The sequence below is a fragment of the Sylvia atricapilla genome, chromosome 3 (assembly GCF_009819655.1).
Source record: "Sylvia atricapilla isolate bSylAtr1 chromosome 3, bSylAtr1.pri, whole genome shotgun sequence".
NCBI lineage: Eukaryota > Metazoa > Chordata > Aves > Passeriformes > Sylviidae > Sylvia > Sylvia atricapilla.
This window is the reverse complement of record NC_089142.1, coordinates 14407261-14428645: the sequence shown is the minus strand read 5'-3', so window position 1 is coordinate 14428645 and position 21385 is coordinate 14407261. Positions and strand designations below refer to the sequence as shown.

The 21385-nt window shown below is 36.2% G+C and overlaps 1 protein-coding gene across 2 annotated transcripts in view; it reads right to left on the bottom strand.

Annotated features, from left to right (window-relative positions):
- Positions 1 to 21385, bottom strand: part of NOL10 (nucleolar protein 10) — a 49933-nt gene that overhangs the window by 14471 nt on the left and 14077 nt on the right. For both annotated transcript variants that reach the window (XM_066314802.1, XM_066314803.1), the window contains 3 exons: positions 20990 to 21056; positions 16244 to 16296; positions 93 to 219 (listed from right to left, as the gene is read on the bottom strand). In XM_066314802.1, the coding sequence (XP_066170899.1) occupies positions 93 to 219; positions 16244 to 16296; positions 20990 to 21056 (247 nt within the window). The remainder of the gene's footprint in view (positions 1 to 92; positions 220 to 16243; positions 16297 to 20989; positions 21057 to 21385) is intronic.

Genomic DNA, 21385 nt, shown 5'->3' with positions numbered 1-21385 from the left:
ATACATCACACTGAAACTACAAAAATCAGATGCATAACATGTTCAAAAACTGAACAAGGAAGTCAGCCAAAGAGCATATACAACTGTTTTACCTAAATTTTCAAGGTCTTTTCTGGTAACAAATTTGTAATCGTCATAAACAGTGCTTTCTGGATTCTCTTCCAGTTCTTCAGTCAAGTTGTCCAAGAAGGAACACCATTTTGGGGCAGGTCCTAAAACCTGTGGATATTATGGAGAGTTATAACATTGCATTTTCCTACAGAAAAAGCCTACAGTAAGACTTTTGACTACTGTGCTGTGTAATGGAACAACAAAATAAGCCCACAGCTCTTGGAGAACACAATTAAACCTATTGCTTGTATTACCAACAAGGAATACTACAGATTATGTAAGTGTTGTTTTAATTTAGGTCATTTGAGACCAGCCAGTCTGGAAGTTTCAAGTTTAACTGTTTCAAGTGGTCTCAATCTGATTAATTTATTAAAAGCTTAGAGCCAAACATTATAGAAGAAATTACAAATTAATGCTACTAGACAGCAACTAATTTGTAAAGTGCTGCTGGATCTTGAACTCATTAAGTTTACTATGCAATCATGTTAAATACTACTCTGCCCTATTTAGCTTAATTATAACAGCACAGATATATTCATGTATTTTATTCAGGAATGAACCCAGACTGTAGGAACATATAAATTAAAACAGAAATATTAAAAATACTTGCATATTTCTATGATAAGGCAAAGGATTTGTTTCCACAATATTAGGTATCACTATCATGTATTTTTCCATATAAGCTTTGTCTAATTTCCCAAGTTAAAAATCAGCTCCCATTACTTTTCCCCCCCGCTGTTCTGATTGAAATTCCTTTCCATCTTGACTCATGCAGCCACTTTCAGCTGTTACAGCAGTCTTATTTTAGTAGGTGAGTTTGCTGCATGGAAAAATCTAATACTGCATTTCCCTCTCTAGTGCAAATCAGCTGACATTTTAGAATGTCAAGTGACCAGTTAAATCCTATAGTGGTTTTAACTCCACTCCTATGGTGGAGTTTTAATAAGGTTTCTGATTTGTTTGCTGAAATTCATGTTAAAAACTCTGCAGTCAACCATAAGAATGCTTGTGATACAACAATGACAACATTTTAAGATCCTATTCAATTATGGAAACAACTAGAAGTGATTTTATTTCACATATACATAGTTTGTTTTGATGTAATTGTGTGACAGCAGTATGAGATAATGCTGTTCACTTAAAAAGTGTGTTTCTTTTAATTCAAAAGTCTTATTTTGAAGACAACTAAACACAAAAAACCCCATAAAACTGTGTTCTAGACCATAACATTCTATCTAATATATTCCTGCCTGTATTACTCCAGAGAATAATACTTTATTCTAGCCCACTGTTGTCTCTGTATTAAATATGATTTATCTTCCTAAGAATTCTGGCCTAGCTGAGAACCATTACATGCCAAATGAAAAAGTGCACTTTTTTTACCATGCTGAATATTTCATTCCAATTACCAAGAGCTTCCAAGGAAATACTCAAGATGTCACTAACAAGAAACATTTTACCTACTTAATTAACCAAAATCCCCATGTCTGCTCCAGGAATACATGGCACATATAACAGTCATATCGACTTCTTGCCAACATTCCAGAAGCTTTTGTCTTCATCTTGTCTCCATCCAGATTTTTAATTTTTTTATTTTATTTTCCCCAAACCCACTTACTTAAATTCCAAGTCTTTATATTAAAAAGAAAGCAGTCTAGATCTATTATGTCTTCACACCACTTAAGAAATCAGTTCCCTGTGCCTCATTATCAGACCATCAAAGCATGACTGACGTGGAAGAACATTAAGCGTTCCTATAATTTTATTTTAGATGAAGCAGTTTGTCTTTCTCATTAAAAAAACTCCCAAGCTGCTTACTAACTAAGCAAAACTTCTCTTGTAATATAATTCAAGGACAACATTCTCTCCTATACTCAAAGCCTGATACTGAGAGTAAAACTTTTCAGGGGACATAATCTGTGCCATGAAACAGATAAAGCAAAAAAGCCTGATTACTCACAATAATCTGTGGAGTGAGTTGGACGATTAGATCACAGAAAACAAGGTGAGGGAAATGAGATAATTAATGGAAAAAAACAGTGGCAGAGTACCAGGAAAAAATAGAAAGTCCAACCATTATTTGAATTTCACATGTTAATTGACAGAAAGGAAAACCCTACAGAGATGTCCGTGTATGTTTTATTACCTTATTTCCCCTTCTCCCACCCCACTGAAACCTCTTGCCTACCTATTTTAGGAAACCTTAGGAGCTCTGCTTTGTGCATTAAAATGAAACATTTTTTTAACGCTTAGGAAGAAATTCAAGAATTGAAAAGGCAAACAATATCGGCCACAGAACGTAAACAAGAAATGCCCTTCTTTCGCAATGGTAATCCTTCACAGAATTTAACTGCTACATTTTTAACTGCAGAATTTAATGCTCCACTGTCAAGCAACAGCCATCCCAGCCAGAATGATGCTAAAAGCACTCCAAAACGCCAGGCTCCAAGGCCCCACCATTCCCGTGCCCAGGTACAAAAGCAACAATTGCCAGGGTAGGTCTGCACTCCAGGGTCAAGTTGGCTGGCCTCCAGGGACAAGGTGGGAGAAGTGAAAATGGCTGTCTTCCCCAGTTCATGACTTTCCATACAGTAGCCACACTGCAACGAAAGTGGGACCCCTTGGAGCTGCTGTCATCCAGCACTGGCACCGCCTCAGTCTGGCCTGCAGTCCCCGTTAAAAGTCACCACAACAAAACAAAGCTGTGGAGTTTTTGGTCAATTAATATACTCGCCCATTTGGAGTGGAAAGGTACAAATCTACCACATTTAACAGAGAAAAACACACTGAAATTCACAGCACAAATAAGAAAACGTTATGAGGTATTTGCATGCAGCAATATTCATGATATACCTAATAGTTTTCTAAGTTTTAGAAAAGTTGCACTCAGCCAATGGGAAAATCATTATTAAATGAGTGCACATCTATGCTCTACTTTTATCCAAATTCTTTTTTGCACAGCAAAACCAGACAAACACCAACAGTGGTCAAATCAATATATTTGGCTGTTTTCAGTATTATTCTGCTATCTGTAGGACAAGCACTTCTTGAGAAAATTTCTGTCAATCTCTGCTGAAACTCAGTAAGATTGCTTTGAAAATGTTTTTGCCCACCAACAGAGGAGCCTCACCCACTAATGGGGCCCCACTGGCAGTGAGTGAGGGGGTGCTCTGTGCTCTGCTCCCCTCCCAGTGCCTTCCTCCTTCACCAACTGGAAACAGCACCCATGAGGTAACCAAAGCACAGCTGTCCCTCAATGTCCCACCACCACACTGCAAGGCACAGTGACAGATGGGTCACACCAGTCCCCTCCCTACCACAGCAAATCTTACCACTATGATAGTAATGCAGATGCCTCACCACCACCCTTCATCTTATTCCAAGCCACAGGAAGTAAAAAGGTGGACTTAATAATTTTAAGTACTGTGCTACCTAATTTTTTCTTATACACATTAGAGTATTTCTTGACTTTACATATAGAAAACACAAAATATGATGAGTGGTCTAGCATGCAACAGAGCAGAGACCAAACTGTCCACAAAACAGAAGAGAAAAATGCTCATAGAAAAAATGTTTTTTAAATATTGTAAAATAACTTCAAAAATCACAGTTCTTTGTATTCTATTCTATCAGATGTTTGACTTTGTAGTCTTGTGGCACCACAAATCTTATATGGTACAGCAATGTTCTAATGGGCATGCCCAATTCCTGAGCACTTCTGTAGAAAACATCATCCTGTCATTGGTCTGTAATTCTCCTAAAATTAATGAACCCTAGGACATCATAGGTATTATTCCCAGCCCACAACAGATGTTCCTCATCTTCACCACATAGCACTTGCACACTTTCAAACGCCACTCAACAGTTTGACAGCCAGTTCTGCATAGCCCTTACAGCAAAAAACCCCTTGCCCTAATCCTAACTAGTGTTAAACATGTTCAACAACTTAAAAGAATCCCAGGATGTGTAGAAGCTTCCACAATGAGATGTCAAGAGATTTAAGTTAAACTACTATGAATGCAGATCCAGATGAGTATTGTTAAGTGTATATTTGAGAGTTTCTGAGATCAATTCTACAGGAGTGACTGAACAGTTGCTCTTTTCTTCTCAGGGAGCAAAAACAGGTTCCAAAATCTGTTTTTCTGGATGTTAAACAGTAAGTTCCTGGAAGATTTCAAACAAGGCAGTGATAAATTTCAGCAATAAACAAGATGTCAAAATAGAGTAAGACTCAACCCTCCCAATCTCCACTGGTTTATTTTAGCAATCAAAAATATGCAAAATGTCCACAGAGAGCATTAACTGGATTTGAAAATTATTCAGTAGAATTTGAAAAGTTAAGATTGTCCAAATTCCCTCCAGAAGACTAATTTAATGTATGTGGACATCATTTAACTGCACAGTTCCAGAGGCTTTGGAAAGCAGAAGCATTATTTGCTGTGGCAGCAGAAGGCAGATTCACAAAAATTTCAATTTCACAAAAATTAACTCTGTAAGGCCACATCATACCACACCATAGTCATATAGTTAATAACACAAAGGCATGAAAATACATCCTACTACCTTTCTTTTGTATTTTAGAAGTAAAACTCTCTGTCAAAACTTTATGTGTTGTGATACTTTCTATGCATTTTGACTAAAACCATTATTAAGTAGCAAAAATGTACTGACTAAATAATTCACTGCCATATTATTTGAATAATGGTGATTACAACAAAAATAGCATATACTGAAAGTGTTCAACAGATCTTTAGGTACAGTGTATTGTGTAAAATTAATAATGAGTTGGTGGAGACGTTTTGTACAACTCCAGTATACGGGAATGCAAACTGTAGCAAGGACTATGAAGGCAGCAAGGAGGATTTCTGAAACAGTAATGCTTGCACAAGAATAACTACACCAGAGACATGCTGTAAACTAGAGCTGAGTTAAGCATCAGAGGAGTGTGACTCTTAACAGCCTTTTAAGTAGAGGTAATGGGGAACAACTAACAACTAATTTTCAGAAATCTGAAATATTCAAGGAAAATATTATACAATTTGAGTGCTTGTGATAAGATGGGACTTGACTTCACAATCCAAGGTGCCTCCTTCCTTCCTCCACTCCCATTAAAATACAAAACAAACAAAAAAACCCCCAGAACTTCAACAAAGAGAGAATATTTTCTAGACTATCATTTCTTGAAACCAAATATATATTATATATCTGACTCAACGACTTCACATACATATTTACCTATAGGAAACAAAAATAATTCTTTGAAGAAGACATAGTAATAAAAATCTTAATTTTTTTTTTAATGAAATGGCACAATATAAAGCATTTTAAGCCTTTAACAGGATATTGCTGGAGAAAGCAAATGCACATCTATGCATGCATATTCTCAGTCTCAATCATATCATTTAACAGGAGAAAGAGATTACAGAAGATCTAAGAAGGGAGGTTTTAAAAAAAAAAAAAAAAAAAAAAAAAAAAGATGATCCCCAGGGTGTGGGCAGTGATTGAAATATGCAATTGGATTTTAAACATAATTAGCTCCATAAATGTACAGCCAAGTTTCATTAACGCAATTACATGAAATATTAATTACTATTCACTTGAAGAGTATTGTTTTCAATGTTTCATTCTCTAATTTTAAGAATTAGACAGATCTCAATATGTAATAACTTTGAAAAGTTTCCATCTAGATGCATTGAAAAGAGAAGAAAGAACACCTTGTTGCACCTTGTTAACAGTTAACATTAGATCAATTGCAATTGGTAACTTTGAAAACCCAGACAGAGTATTTCTAGCCTGTAAATGTGAAAAGCTGCAGCTCTCTGATTCTCTTACTGATTTGTCATGCTTTTGGCCCTCAGTCATAGGCAGACCAAGACATCAGCTCGTGTTAGGAAGGAGGCTTGGTATCACATTATCTTGTTGTGTTTCTGTCTACTACGTTTCCATATACAGTGTTTCCCATAGCAACCAATGTGCTCCAAACAATTTGTTAATTTGAATTCTGCTATTCTTTTGTAATCTTCCTTCTTCCTATGAATGCTCTACAATCAACTCCAATTATGCCCTGCTAATCTCATAATTCATTTTAATGGACTGAATAAAATTCTTTGATTATTTAAATTAAATTGGTTTGGAGAATCAACTCCAAACAAATCTCCCATATATTTTTCATAATTTCATGCTTTTGTTCACCCTGCATCACATGGTATAGATCTGGTGCTTTTAAAGGCATCTGGTAGCTTAGTGGAGTACAGACACGACCAAGAGAGACTAAATAGCATATTCGCCCTTTTTGGCATACTACCCACAACAGCACTGCCGTTGGTTTTAAGCCCACACACTCATAAATTTCCCTGAACTATACAATGAATTGGCTCTTTCTCTCATCCTAACTCCAGCACATCCAGACATTTTTGGCACATTCATTAATCAGAGAGGTTGAATAGTCGGTTTTCCTACCTTTCACTATATTATGGAAGCTGCCAAATCAACTACTTGGAGGTTTTATTCCTTAGAGAGCACTCCTTTAATGTTAAATGAAACATTACTTTTAAGATCTTCCTAGTGTTAAACAAAAACTGCTGCAGGAACTTCTAGGAATGAGATACTACATCTTTCCACCCTGCTGGTTATCAGATAGTAAGTATTTCTTTTTGTAATTCTTAGCAATTTGGCTTTACAGTGGTGGTTAGGGTTTTTATTTTTTTAAATATCATATTCTCTGGTCTGACAAGTACTACAGTCAGTTAACCAGCCACAGGTCTGCTCTCACTGTGAGTGTTCTTGGTGAACCCACCATGTTCTGAAGAAGACAATGGTCCAGTTGCTCATAATGTTGGGGAAAAACGTCCTCAAGCAAATGAAGTTACAGCTTAAAATTATAAATAAGATTTACCAGAATAGCTCTTTTCCTCCCAAGACAGAACTAAAATGGGACACTTCTCTGTGACTTACCAGCCACAGCATTAAGAATAGTCTGATGCTTCCACCAATGTTTCTATCATGTTCTGACATACATAAAAGAAACACTTCATCAGTATTGCTATGGATCTGCTATTTATCAGACTCCCTACAGGTTTTAAATACTAAGACTATGTGAAGTCAGAAAGACACATTGAAACTTGAAGTACAAAACGAGCCTACTTTCACATGAAGTCAACTAACCAAATGAAGCTCAAAAGGTAAGAGGAGAGTGGCTTCTCAAAGCATGTGTTACAACCATGACCTGCTTCAAGAACCTTCCCAAAAATATCAGCCGGAAATAATTCAAAAGTTACCAAAAGTCAGTCCTTATGCTAACACATCAGCTTCTATAGCATACTGCTGTAAAAAGAGAGGCAACTAGGTAAATTGTCTTAATACTGTGCAGTAAGACCAGCTGGGAGCAACTTCAGAGGTTTGATTTACTTATGGAGATGTCTTTATCTATGAAACAAAACCAGGTATAACCAGCTGATCTAATGCCTTGCTGACAGTAAGTCAGGAACCACATTTTACTTTGGCTGTCCACACCTTCCATTCTCTATCATATTTGGCTAAGTGCTCTTACCAATTCCTTTGCATAGGTGCTGGTACTCATTAGAGCCCTCATGAAGTCAATTTACTGTTCAGTGACCCCATGCCTCTGAACCAGCACAACCTCCCTCACAAGTGACACCACCTTCACGGTTGACATAGTCTAACAAGACTCCACCTCATCACGATATATTAGAAAGAATAAATTCCTTCACAAGGTTAATCCCTTGCATTTACAATTGTGACTGCAGCAGAGGTGGACGAGGCAACGGTAAGTGGGAAATCTGTAACTGTCTTGGTCTTCCTTTTAAACAAGGAAAGAACTTCTACCCAGCTTCTAACTGTTCCATCATTTCCAACTGCTCCAAGTGTTCACAAATTTATTTCTCAAAACATAATGGCACTTCTTGCACTACTAAGGGCATAGGCCACCAACAGGCAAAACTTCCACTAGCATAGATGAGAGTAACATATGCACTGATTTTAGTATGTATGCAATAACCCCTGGTAGCAATCCAAATTAACAAGTAAGAACCACCAAAAAGAAGCTAGAAATGCCAAGTCCTAGCACATCCCCTTCTCAAAGTCTCTTCATGGGATAGGAAAACTCCTCAACTGTCACACTGTGTAGGACCTTGCCTCTCGTGCTTTTAAGTGGCTGGGAAGAGCAGAGTTTTTACAGTACACACCAGATGCCAGGGAATTTTACAGCATAAATATCTTTACAGTCATCAAAACAAAACATACTGGAGGACGACCTGTATTTTTGGGAAATTTGAGGAATGCTACAGATGTAAAAGTAATGGCAAATCCAGCTCTTTGTCCACCTTACACAACTGACAAACTACAGGAAATCTAGGAACGTGTGAGTTCCTAAAACACTGTACCATTGCAGCTTAATTGCTTTTTGCAAAACTGGGAGGAAGACTTCTCTGTGAGTTTATGCAAGTACTGCCAGACAGCACAAAGGGAAGGAAAAGCAACTACCTGTGGGGAATGTGCAGCTCCTCCAGACAGATAATGGAGATAAGCTCAACATAAACAAACTGTTGCAGCACATAATGCTAAAGAAATTTTATATAACTGAGGAAATAATTTTAAGTAGAAAGCAGCTTTCAAATAAATATTCAAAAGGTTTCACATGTGTGATAGTTTTATTTACTTCTAAGGTTTTCTGTGATAGAAATCTTAGATCTTCATAACTTTTACTATTTCTGCATAAAATAGTCATAACTCACAACATGTTTCAATTCTGAGTGCAACACAGAAGATGACAGCAAAAGATGATACAGTAACCCTGTACTTTCAAATGTAATGAAATGAAGACTTAATTGAAATTATTAGATGGAGAAAATTCTCTCATGCTTTGATTTTTCTGATCCAAAAGCTAAAACACTCTAGTTCTTATTACATGCTGGTAGATGTGTAGCACGGTACGAAACTTCCTTTCATCAATTACACATCTGCATTATCTGTGACTGCCTCTCTCTTCACTGACTAAAGCTAGGCAACTGCATCTCTAGATTTTCAGAAATCAAGAATAGATGGCCCGAGTGAAAGAACAAGTGCAAGTTAAGAAACAAAAAGTATCTTTCAGATACTCAACATTTAAAAAACAGGGGAGCACACTCCCCCCTTAAAACATGTTTCTTAAAAGAACTCAAGAACAGAAGATCCATCACCATCAATTGCTTGAGAAATAATCAGAATACTAAAAAGCATGTGATTCTTCTATCAATGCATTATACCAGAGTAATCACCCTGTATAATTCCACACAACTTCTGCTTTTAACAGTTTTCTCCTGTGCTCTATGAAGGGTTTGACGTAAACTACAGGTACAACTTTACAGTCAGCGTGCTGCTGTCTGTTCAAAAATACTGAAATGCTGCTTAGTACAGTAACAGCCACAAACAGCACTAAGCAGGGTTCACACACCTTCATAATGCAGACATGATGTCAAACTAGTAGATCATCAGTACCAGAAAATACCTAAAACAAGTTTTACAGGAAGATCAGAAATTGTTTCCTGATTATCACACATTGGTGTTTTCCCTCTATATATATGTGGTAAGTGGTGCTGTGTGTCTCAGCCAGCACATGGGAAATGGAGGATATCCTTTGTTGGGAATAAACCCAGCGTGTTATTTTTCAGTTTGAAAGTGTTTAGGTTACAAGTAGGAAGCTCACATTTCTGCTTGTGAAGATAAACAACTTTTTTCCTATGCTTGTAAATACTGTGAGATAGGTAATGTATCATTCACCAGACAATTTTTTTTGTGTAGAGATTAGACTGTTATGGATGGAAAACACAATTTTGCAAGATTGATATATCAAAACTCAGAATTAAAGCCCAAAGATGCACTCAAGTATCTTTTCATTAATGGAAACTTTCTTCTTTAGACACTTCACAGTGCTAAAGCTCAAACATAATACATTTCTTCATAATAACCCCTCTTTCCAGTCATTTCACAGTTTTCAAAATGAACAAACTAAGATAAAGGTTGAATTTTTCCATTCTACGTCACAAGTACCATTTTATTTTACAATATTTTTTACCAGACTATGAAATGTTTTTCTACATTATCTATTGTTTCAGGATAGAAAAAATCTCTTAGCACAAGTCAGTTTCATGGTTGCTTTCCACTTTACCAAAACCATGTTAGGGAAGGACTGTATCAAACAAGATGAACAACTATCTTCTAAAAAACACACCCTCATCATATAGATCTTCAAGACAACACTTAAGGCAGCATCTATGCAGAATGACCTAATACTGCCAACCAGAAGACATAAAAACATTCTAAAAGAAACCAAAATCTTGCACTCTACTGCTAATCTGTTCTATTAGTGTCAAAATGCCAAACAAAAATATGATAAGAATTGCACCATTTGATTCATAGCTTTTACCACAGAAGCCAAAAATCTGTACAGAAGGTCTCACTGTAACTCTAACAGCACCTACAAACTATTTGAATGACAGCTGACTACACAGAACACTGGCCCTAAAGGCATGAAGTACAAGGTGTGGACAGGTAGGTTAGTATTCCTATCATATGAAGACTCAAAAGAGAAAAAAAGACAATCAGCAGATATCCCAAATGGATAAGAATGTAAGTCTCAGAGTGATAAAGCCATTCCAAAAGGCTGTGATCATAGAGCTAAGTGTGGAGAGTATAACGCAGGAGAAACCTCCCACACCTTCTAAATTGAAAAATGACAGACTGTAAAGACAGGTATCTGAGAGTCATAACATCCTGTATAGAACTAGTGAAAGCACTCTGTCACAGAAAATACCTGCCTATTTCAGATAAATGCTTTTGCTGTCTGTGAGTGAAGTTAACACAACTTTGGTCAATTCAGCCATTTAGAAGCAGCTCATCTGGATATCTATGATCAAAGCATGTTCATCCCTAATTTACATTCTAGTACTACTCCAAATAAAGGGGATGAACTAACGTATTAAAAAACTGCTTTTGCTTGTTTTTTCTTCAGTACAAGTTCCCTCTACAGATTTATTTCACCAAATACCAGAACATTAAACATGTTCTGTTTAATTCAGAACATTAAATGAAAACATGTAACCTAATAGGATTTGTTGCCTTAATCAGTGATTATGTTATTTCAGGGTTAACCCCTAAGTAAAAACTAATTTTTCTCAGGTTTTCTAAACCTATTTTAAGAGGACAAAATTCATGGTATTTCTAGCAAAAAGGACATGTCCAAAGTAGGTATTGTATTAGAACCCAAAACCTTTATACTCTTGGAGAAACTGAATCATTGAGTAGGCAAGAAATACTTGCTCTTGAAATATTTCCAGTTTATAACTCAAACAGCCCTGAACTAGGAGAGTGCCAGGATATCAAATTATTTTCCAAAACCACCTGAAAAGAAGCCAGAGATGCTCCAGGATTTATTTTTTCTTAAAGAGCTTAATATCTTCACTACACCAAGAGTACATTGCTTCTAGCCTCAACAAGGAGTGTTCTGCCAAGACTGCAGAAAGTAAAAAAAATCCAGAACACAGAATATTACACTCAATTAATTACACACTTAATTGCTCTCTTCTTTTAACAGCCTAATGAATACAGCAAGTTTCAGTTTCGGTATGTTCGTGTAGCCCAAAGTTTCAAGTGCAATAAATGAGACACGACTGATTTGCACCATCAGTGCTAAGATCAGACATGTTTGTGTAACCAGAAGTAAACACTCACAGTAACACCTATGCCCCTTGCTCTCCACCCAGAGCACCCAGGATTTTCTGTACAACCTGCAAAGAGAACATTGTATGTCATGGAATATGACAGCCTCAATTAAACTTAAAGAGAAACTGACTCATGCTAGATCCAAGGCCAGTGGACCACCATGTGTCAGTGGAACTTCTGCCTCTCTTTGCTTCTTTGGCCAGGACCTGGTTGCACTATTGAATCAACTTATGTTTCTGAGTCAGTAGTCTAAGAACTATCCCAAGGCACACACAACTTTCATTTCAACCTTCCCAAGGCACACATCAAAGTGATGTACCAGGAAGCCAGCTGGCAAGAAGCAGGTTCCAAATGTTTGCATAAACTGCAAGTTAGCTATTAAACTAATGGCAAACGGCCCAATTTCAGTCAGAAATTCAGAGGCACTTGCCCTCATTAAAGCCCAACAAAATAAAACAAAAACAAAGTCTCTAAGCTAAGCCACTCAAGATGTTACCCATGCAACACAAACATTTCATTTCAACAGTCAGATTCAATTTACTTTTTGCTCACTCTGCACTGTGTACCTATATGAGCTATCTGGCCATTTAAAAGTGAACCTACCTGTCCTTTCTACAAAAACAAAAAAAAACCACCTTGTATTTCCTCTATTTACATCTTTGCACACAAAAGAAAAAACTGAAGTGATTTTTACTTTTTTATAAGAAATGCACAGTGTTCTCAGACATTCTTAGTCTCAACTGTCACACCTCTCCTGATGGAACTTCTGCAGAAAAAGCTGATGTGTGCCATTTCTTTTAAAGTAAATATTACAATACTCATTGTCAAATCCTTTATAATCCTGAAGTTCAAGAGACAGTAATATTTTGGGGTTTGAAATGGAAATTTACCTTTGGCATTAACAATGGAGAGAACGGGCACACGTACACAGATAATTCAGTCAGACATGAGCTCAGTCAAAGCACATTCCAAGCTGGCCGGACATGAGCCAGCTCCAGTTCACCAGTCATGAGCTGTGTTAGCACAGCACTGTGCCCACCTGCTGAGAGGCTGGGTATGCTGGGCTGGGCACTGCACTGTCTGGCCAACTCCGACCATGGACAGTGGATGCTGGGTCTGTCTGCATCCATCTATGCACATGCTGCTCTGCAAGGCCCCCACTGCTGTGATTTTTCTTCTTACGTAGCGCACAGCACCATGCACCTGGGATTTTAAGTATGTTTCTTGATCATAGCCAGGGCAATTCCTTACAGCTGTTCCAATAAGCATTTTAAACAAGAGAATAATTATTAGCACTACAGGCCAATGACAGGCACAGGCAACTGAATACATTTTGTTTACATAACTGTCCTTCACAGTTAGTAGCATTTCTCCCAGGCATTTATTTTGTTATGCAATCCAACAAGACTTATAACTCAGCTCCTGTCAACATCTCAAAGACAAAGGTCACGTTTTGAGTAGTATTCAAGTCTACCTTAAAGTAAACACACAAAGAGAAAATTAAGTTACTTATTATTAAAACTGTGAATCCTAGCTCTTAGAAAAAGATAGAAAATGACACCATGAAAAGCGATCAAGTAATACAGTTCTTTAAAGTTTTACTCCAAAGACCCATGTTAACTTTGCCTGGGCAAGGAAATTAGTAAATCTTGCAAGGATGAAAAAACCCCCCATGTATTAATTATCTACTGACAGAGAAACCAAAGGACAGGTGTGCAACTCTGAGCTCAAATAACTAGCCTGGAAGATCAAGGAATAAAACTGTAGTTTGAACGTGTTAATAGCATTAAGTTTTCCTTAATAAAAAATGCCCCGGAGCAGTTGAAGGTCGACACAAGTCCTCCATTTTATATTTTCTTCATTTAAAAGGTAGATTAAAAAATAAATAAAACAGCCAACAAAAACAGATTTAGTGAGCTACATACGTGATTTTTAGGAAATGCAGTAAAAACCCCTTCAATTATACAACACTGGCTGTGCCAGCCCTTCAGTCTGGCCTGTAAAAGGCATAGGTAAAAAAGTCAGACCAGAGTGTGAGATTTCTGTCTCTATTTCAAAGTAACTTCTTCTAACTACTACTTAACCTTTCTATTGTCTAAAGTAAGTATTATATGTTTTGAAACGAACTACAGGGTGTCAACTAAAAAGTAACACCAGTATTTAAGGTATGTTCAACAGCCTTCAAACTCAAAGCCATTGATACAAACTGGAGAAGTTTAGCTTTTTTGAAAAGCAAATTTAATCTGGGCAGCAGCCTTTGAAATAAACTCTGATTTTATTCGTATGCGATAGTATTTCAGAAACAGAACTCATATTTGGATTTATGCTTTAACATTCATCATATGTGTCAATTTGTATACCTGTGTCACTGTGAATGTAAAACCCATAAAAAGGTACCATCCAAACAAGTTTAGGCAGACCCTGGTAACAAAAATCAGGGGATGATGATGCAGGAAGGTGGTTTAGGGCAAGATCACATTATTCTTCATTGGAATAGCCTGCACGCTGCAAAAATACTAGACAGTATTATTCAGTATTTAAGTTTGCAATATTGTCTCTAGGTATAATCTGAAATCTAATACAGAGTGCTTATATTTCTTAACTAAAAATTACTTGTCTGACTTCAGAAACACAAATTCAATACTCACAGAAGATTCTATGAGAGTAAGATTTTTGAGAGCAAATGGTAAGCATTTTTCATTTTGATTTACAATATGTGCAAGAATACTCAAAGTAATACCAGCTTGAACAAGTTCTAACAAACATTCATCACTGGTGACAATCAAGACAATGAAATAACTTTTTGGCTAAGCTGGATGCAAACCTCTAATGTACTATAGCTGTCAGGTTCATGTATCATGCACACCTACATAAAAAAGAATCTCAGTGCACAATTTTCAGAGAGAAGCTGAACCTTACCTTTAGTGACAGAAGGAATGCTTTTTCCATCTGGATTATTTAAATTGACTAACTAGTCCATTCCAATTTTAAAAACTCATCAGACTTTGAAAATATGTGAGCTTGTGTTCCCTAATCCACTAATTAAATAGAAAAAAATGCTTGGAGAGCTACTTTCTCAATCTTCCAAAGGACAAGGTAAATGGAAAGTGTTCAGCTGCTAATTACAGCTAATATTCTGGCATAAATACAGAAATACTTGTTGTCCCCCTTTGTTCTTCAAAGCATGGAACAGTGCAGTTAACAAAATGTGAGTTGGTTAGAGCTGAATTACAGAAACAGGCAATTCACATCCAAAGAACAACCTGAGATAACTTATGTATAAAATGCCACATCTCTTCAAATGCAAAAATCTAATAATATAAGTAAATATATCCGACTGCAGAATTGTTTAGAAGGGTATACTACTGTGTTTAGACACACAAATACAAGATGCATATATATTCTATTCCACAAAGAGAAATGTAAACTCATAAATCTCCATCCTGAACATAATCACGATCATACACAGTGGATATGGCAGCAGGGGATGACCACAAATGAACTGAAAAAAATTAAATTTACACTAATTTAAAATCGACTAGCTAAATGAAGGCTTTTTGGCTAATTTAAAAAAATAGTTAAATATATATTTCAATATTAATAAAATTTATAGTTTGTTTAAAATGTGAATAAAATTAATTAAGAAGTGCATGTATTTTTAGAGTCAGGTCAGCCATTCTGCATGTAACATTTATGTAGGTATCCTACTATTTATCTTCTGTCAGGACAAGAAAACCTCTAGAGAACACACTGTAGAAACTAAGTAGTAGTTTCTGTTTAGTTTCAGAACAGTAACTAAACAAAAGCATGAAGTACAGGTGTAATTTTCTGTACCATTCTCTGACACCAGAAGGCTTGCTTTTAAGTCTCCCTAAAACCAATCTGCAGATATAAAACATCAAGTTAAACCTACAGTTAAATCTTTCAAGTGGAAAGTTTATCCTGTGAAAAGCTGCATTTGAAGAAGGGGATTGAGCAGAAATTACAGTCAAGAGCCACACTGCAGTCACACAATATCATTTCTATGTCAGACCAGAGAAGAATATTTACTGCTATGACTATGTCATTGTACACCACATATTACAGACACTAATGGAATATTTTGTAACTAAGCAAAGTTATTATCTTGAAAAACACAGTCCCTATTTAGGAATTCTTTTTCATCAGCTATCAAAAAAAGTTCCACCTGAATTTTCTGTGGCCCCTAACCAGTTTTGAAACTAGTACCAAAAGGCAAATTACAGGTTGTTTTTTAAATAATTCAGTATGTTACATTAATAAATTATGGTTAACCTAAATTTACTTTAGTGGGACAACTCAGACAATGTAGATATGAATTTCAACTGAAATACCTGAATGGCACCAAACAATTGTGTCTTTAGGAGCAATATCAGCAACAAGTTGTATTACTTACGGGTATATAATAGATATTCATTTTAGGGGCTTCGTTGGCAGTCATTAGCATTCCTAAAAAGAGATTTCCACATTTAAAAATATTGATCAGAAGAGGATACTACTACTTTTTAAAAAAGCTCATAAAGTACATATTCTTGGCTTGCAATGGACATTAATCAAGACCTGAAAAAAATGTTGCACCAAATACCATGGAAATAAAGGTGTAATATCAGCATAATTAACAAAGCTTAATTTTCTATACATTCATTCCCTTTTGTCCTCTATCTAAATTGTTCAGCACCACTTTAAGCAACATCACAGCCTGTGAAGTGCAGGCTGCCAACTTTCACAACAAATGTAAACAGTTCATCCCTCAATACTGTTTAGAACAAATCCAGTTAGTATTGCGGTTAAAAACTACATTGGACATAAAAGCACATTATTAATACATTGGTATCAGTAGATGTGGTGATTTGTTTTAAACACACAGCTAAACAAAGTCATAAATCATAACATGGTTTACACCTTCATTCATATTTCATCTTGGGAAATAAACACAACAGCAGCTTCTCAACCCAAAATGACATCCAGGATACCGGGGCTTCAAAAGGAGTAATACTAGTGCTATAACCAAGCAGGGCAAATGTAGAATTTGAAGTATCTATGAATATACCAAAGAAACACCATGAATAACGGTTTATGTACTCTGAATATTAAAAAATACTGTAGGAATTCAAAATCTGTGGAAAAGTTCCTACTGCCACAAGACTTCATGAAAGTTCAAAATTAAGAATACTCTCAATTTCCTTCTATATAAAAGAGTAATAAGAACATTTGCCCTATACTTTTATGTTTTTCTCAGTTTTGTCTTACCAATGTAGCTGATCAACAGGCAATACAAGAGATTGATTATGAAGAACAAAGTGCCATCAAATTAGATAACATTCTGATCTGAAAAAACTGTAACATATGCCACTGGGACTATGAATAATTGGGTCAATTACTACACACCCAGAGGGTAGAAATATAATTTACACCCAACTAGAGGAATGCAATTAACATGGGTGGAGTAATCCTTCCTACCTAATCCTTTTATTATAAATACACAATGCAGCTGGACTTATAATGTCAGAAAAAAGGGAGCTTGCTTTCCCAACAAAGCAAAATATTTGTGAAAGCTTAGTCAGCCAACAGGCTAAAAACTGTGCCTGGAAAGGAAATTTAAGGAAGAAGCAAAAATTTATAGTATATCCTTGAATACACACACAGTACTCCAGTATAGTATACAAGTTACATGCTTCCCCAACAGCATAGTCATTACTATTTCATAAGACAAAGCATCTTTCCATTGACTGAACTGGAATCATTAGAAATAAAGACAGAAATTAATTCTGCAGGTGCTTCAAAGATGACAGTAAAGTAAAATATCCTCTTTGAGAGTCTTCCATCAATAATTAAAGGAGGACAAAAACAGGCTTCAGAACAGTATAAGTGTATAATACAGGCTTCAGAACAGTATAAGTGTATACTACAAGTGAAATAAAAGAAAGAAAGGAAGTTAACAACTCTGAAAGGAGAAGTCTATTCTATGCATTTTTATTGCTTCAACTTGTTACTTTTAATAAATTTTTATGGGAAGAGAGACCACACCCTAACAAACTACATATCAGTCTAGTTCGATTACTGTAGAGGGGAAATAAAGCAGAGCCTTTTTCAGAAGTTTTAGTAAGACTCTCTTTGGAAAATGGTATGCAATACAGTATCATGAATGTAAAATAATGAAAATGGGAGTATGAAGTGATAGTATATAGGAGCAGCAGTTTCAGAAAATGCAGATTTTTACCTTTTAATTTTTCTTACAGTAATTGAAACAAATGAGACACAGATTTCTCTACACTAAAGATACTGTCAAGTTTAATTTATATTCTACAACTTAAATTGATTAAAGGCTATTTGGTAAGTGGTAAATCTTTTTTTTTCTCCTAGTCCCATTCTGTTCATGTGTGATCAGAGGAAGATATTCAACTATTTTAAGAGATTCACTAATGTCTGTAATGTAGTTTGGTCAAAGATATGTAAGGGTTTGCTTCCCAGGAAAGGTACTAATACTGAAGGTACTATTACTGGTTGGTAAAATAGTTTAATTTAAAAATGCCTAACTATGACAAAACTACTACTACAAAAAAAATCTTGTTCACAGTATACTGATATTGAGTTTACCATAGAATTACAGAATCTTAGAACAGTTTGGTTTGGATGAGATTCCCATGGGATCAATTCTCAAGCTTGTCCAAGTACCCCTGGATGGCATCACACCCTTCAGCTTGGTGTCATCTGCCAGTTTGCTGAGGGTACACTCAATCCCACTATCTGTGTCATTAATTAAAATATCAAAAAAAGCTTGTCCCAATACAGAGCCCTAAGGGACACCCCTTGTCACTGATTTCCATTTGGACATGGAACTGTAGACCACTACACCTTGTAGATGGGACTATCCAACCAATTTCTCATCCCTGAACAGTCCATACATCAAATCCTTATCTCTCCAATAAAGGTGAAAGTGAGGTTTTGCCTTTCTGAGCAGCAGTGACAGAAGAAGTGTTAAAACACAAGCTAGGCAAAGATCTCCTAGGTTTCCTCAGCCAGGCATCTAGTGGGGCTTGGAGAATGCTGGAGCACCAGTAAGAGCACTGAGTCAAACCCATACTGATACTGAAATCATGCTGTATTTCCAACTTTTCACAACTGCAAAAGCCCATCTTACTGGAAGTATTTCCTTATTTTCAGATCTTCAGTCATGATTATTCCTTAAATTCTGAAGCATGAGGTGGTTCTAGGCATCATAAATGCTGGTCCAACAGTATTTATGATAAACACAGATGCACCACCTCTTGCCCTAGATCTTTCAATTTCCATTGCAACACACTCTACTTTTTGCCCCACTGTCTCCATGTGATTATAAAATACAATCCAGTTTTATTCCCACAACAGTTCTTACCAAAACCATCAACCTGTCCCCCTACAGACAGCAAGAAAAACAGCACTGATTTAAGCAGTGGAGATGTGGGACACAGAACTGGACTGCACAATCTAGATCTCAGTCACAGACACATGAAAAGCAATATCCAATAGCAACATTAGGGAGATGCGTGCATTCAATTCTTTGTACTACAAGATTTGTCCTGCAGTCTCATGAAAACCATTTCTGCAAAAGCACACGAGGCTTGTCCACATACCACAAAGGCTATAGAGCATCCACAGCTGAGTAATGCCCATCCTTGATATTATTCAAACTTGACTTGAGCTGAGCAACCTGATCAGACTTCAAAGCTGGATCTAACTGCAAGTTGGCCCTGCTTCGAGTAGGAAATATACAACTCCCAGGGGAAGCTTCCAACCTAAATTACACTATGATTCTACATTGACAAACAACTTTTTTCTGTTCCACTCCCCATGGTGAGCTCTTCATTGACGTTGTGTGGACATTAATTTGCTGCTGGGCTCTCTTTTAGATGAAACCAACAATCTCACAGGTGAAACATGGGTGAAATACTAAAGATAATTCACTCCAATTATCTCTCTCTGTAGCCATCATGGACGAGGGTTTATCCATCTCCAAGGTGCACAGTCCACCCTGTCACCACATAGTAATTCTCAAATACATCCACATGAACTCCTACATTCAACCAGGGCACAGAGCATGTACTCTGCTCATAAGGTCAAAAATGCCCACCATCTTATGAGGGAAGAGTATTTAGTTGCTCATCTTACCAAAAAAAAAAAAAAAAATCCAACACATTCTTAACTGAAGTTGGCAGAAAAGACAAAGATAAGTTTTAACTTGCTAGAAATCTCACTTATCTACAATCTTAAATTTGAGCTGCTAGTATGAATCAAAGTCCAAGTTGCTGTCTTTACTGCTACCTCTCTCTAAAGTTAGGATAACAGCAGTTTGTAATTCAAGCATAGTTCCATGATTGCTCTGTGCCATCCTAGTGGCCCTAATTTATTTCATCTTTTTCAGTACTGCTTTCTAAAAAGGAAGTAGGTGTCACACAATACTTCAGAACTAAAGCAATTCATATTAAGCAAGAAAACTAATCAAGTTGCAATGTGATTTACAACCAAAGCACATATACACATACAACCTCCATTTTGTAAAATATTTTAACTCCTAAATTAAGTCCTGGAAACCTTGGTTAAAAGTGATCCTCAGTTTTGATATCTAGACATAACATCATGAGATGCAACAAATCTGAAAACAATTACAAAAATCATGCAAATTTGTGCACTTAGGAATCTACACTTAAAACCAAAGCATTAAACCTAAGGGATAGCACATTTTAAGTGCTGTATTTAAATCAAGGAATGATCAAATCCTTTAAACACTTGAAAAAAACCCCTGTAAATTTCCTGTAAAGAGGTTTTTCCTACATCTACAAAGCAAGCTCTAAGTCATCTGGGACTCAGTCAAGACAATAGGCCAAAATTCCTATTCTTATGAAATGAGTCACTTCAGATATTTGAAGGAGTAAAAGAGGTCAATCACTCAATTAACAGCATAGCAGCCTCTAACTACAAAGAGGCTCCAATGTAGTACAGATGCAGAGGAACCAAGGACACTGACTGACAAATAACCCTTTATTCCAAGCTCTGCCATAAGGAGCAAAGTAGATCTAAATTGTATCACCTAAACAAAGACCACATCTTGGGTTAACAAACTTTTCCTTTCGAATTTAGCAAGACAATAATATACTTCACATACCTGAATTTGGATAAAGGCAGACATCATTTATTTCATGTTCTGGCTCCATTGAAGTAAATATCTTTCCCTGAAATTGTAGAAGAAAATAAATCATAAAGAACTCCAAACAATATATGTAAATTCAGTAAATCTAAACATTAATAACAGCTACTATAAAAACTAAGAAGCATGATGGAATAAAGATGGAACAAATTTTGCAGAACAATAAAACGCTATTAATATCTGAACATAAAAGAAGAAATCCAGTATTGTATTTTATCTCTGATTCAATCTCTTACAAGGAAGCACAACCTACTAGTAATTGAAGACACAGCAACGTACAGTGGCACCTCTAATTCCTCAGCTTACACTTTTGTGTTGAAAATATATGTCAGATTTACTTTATTTTATGCAAAA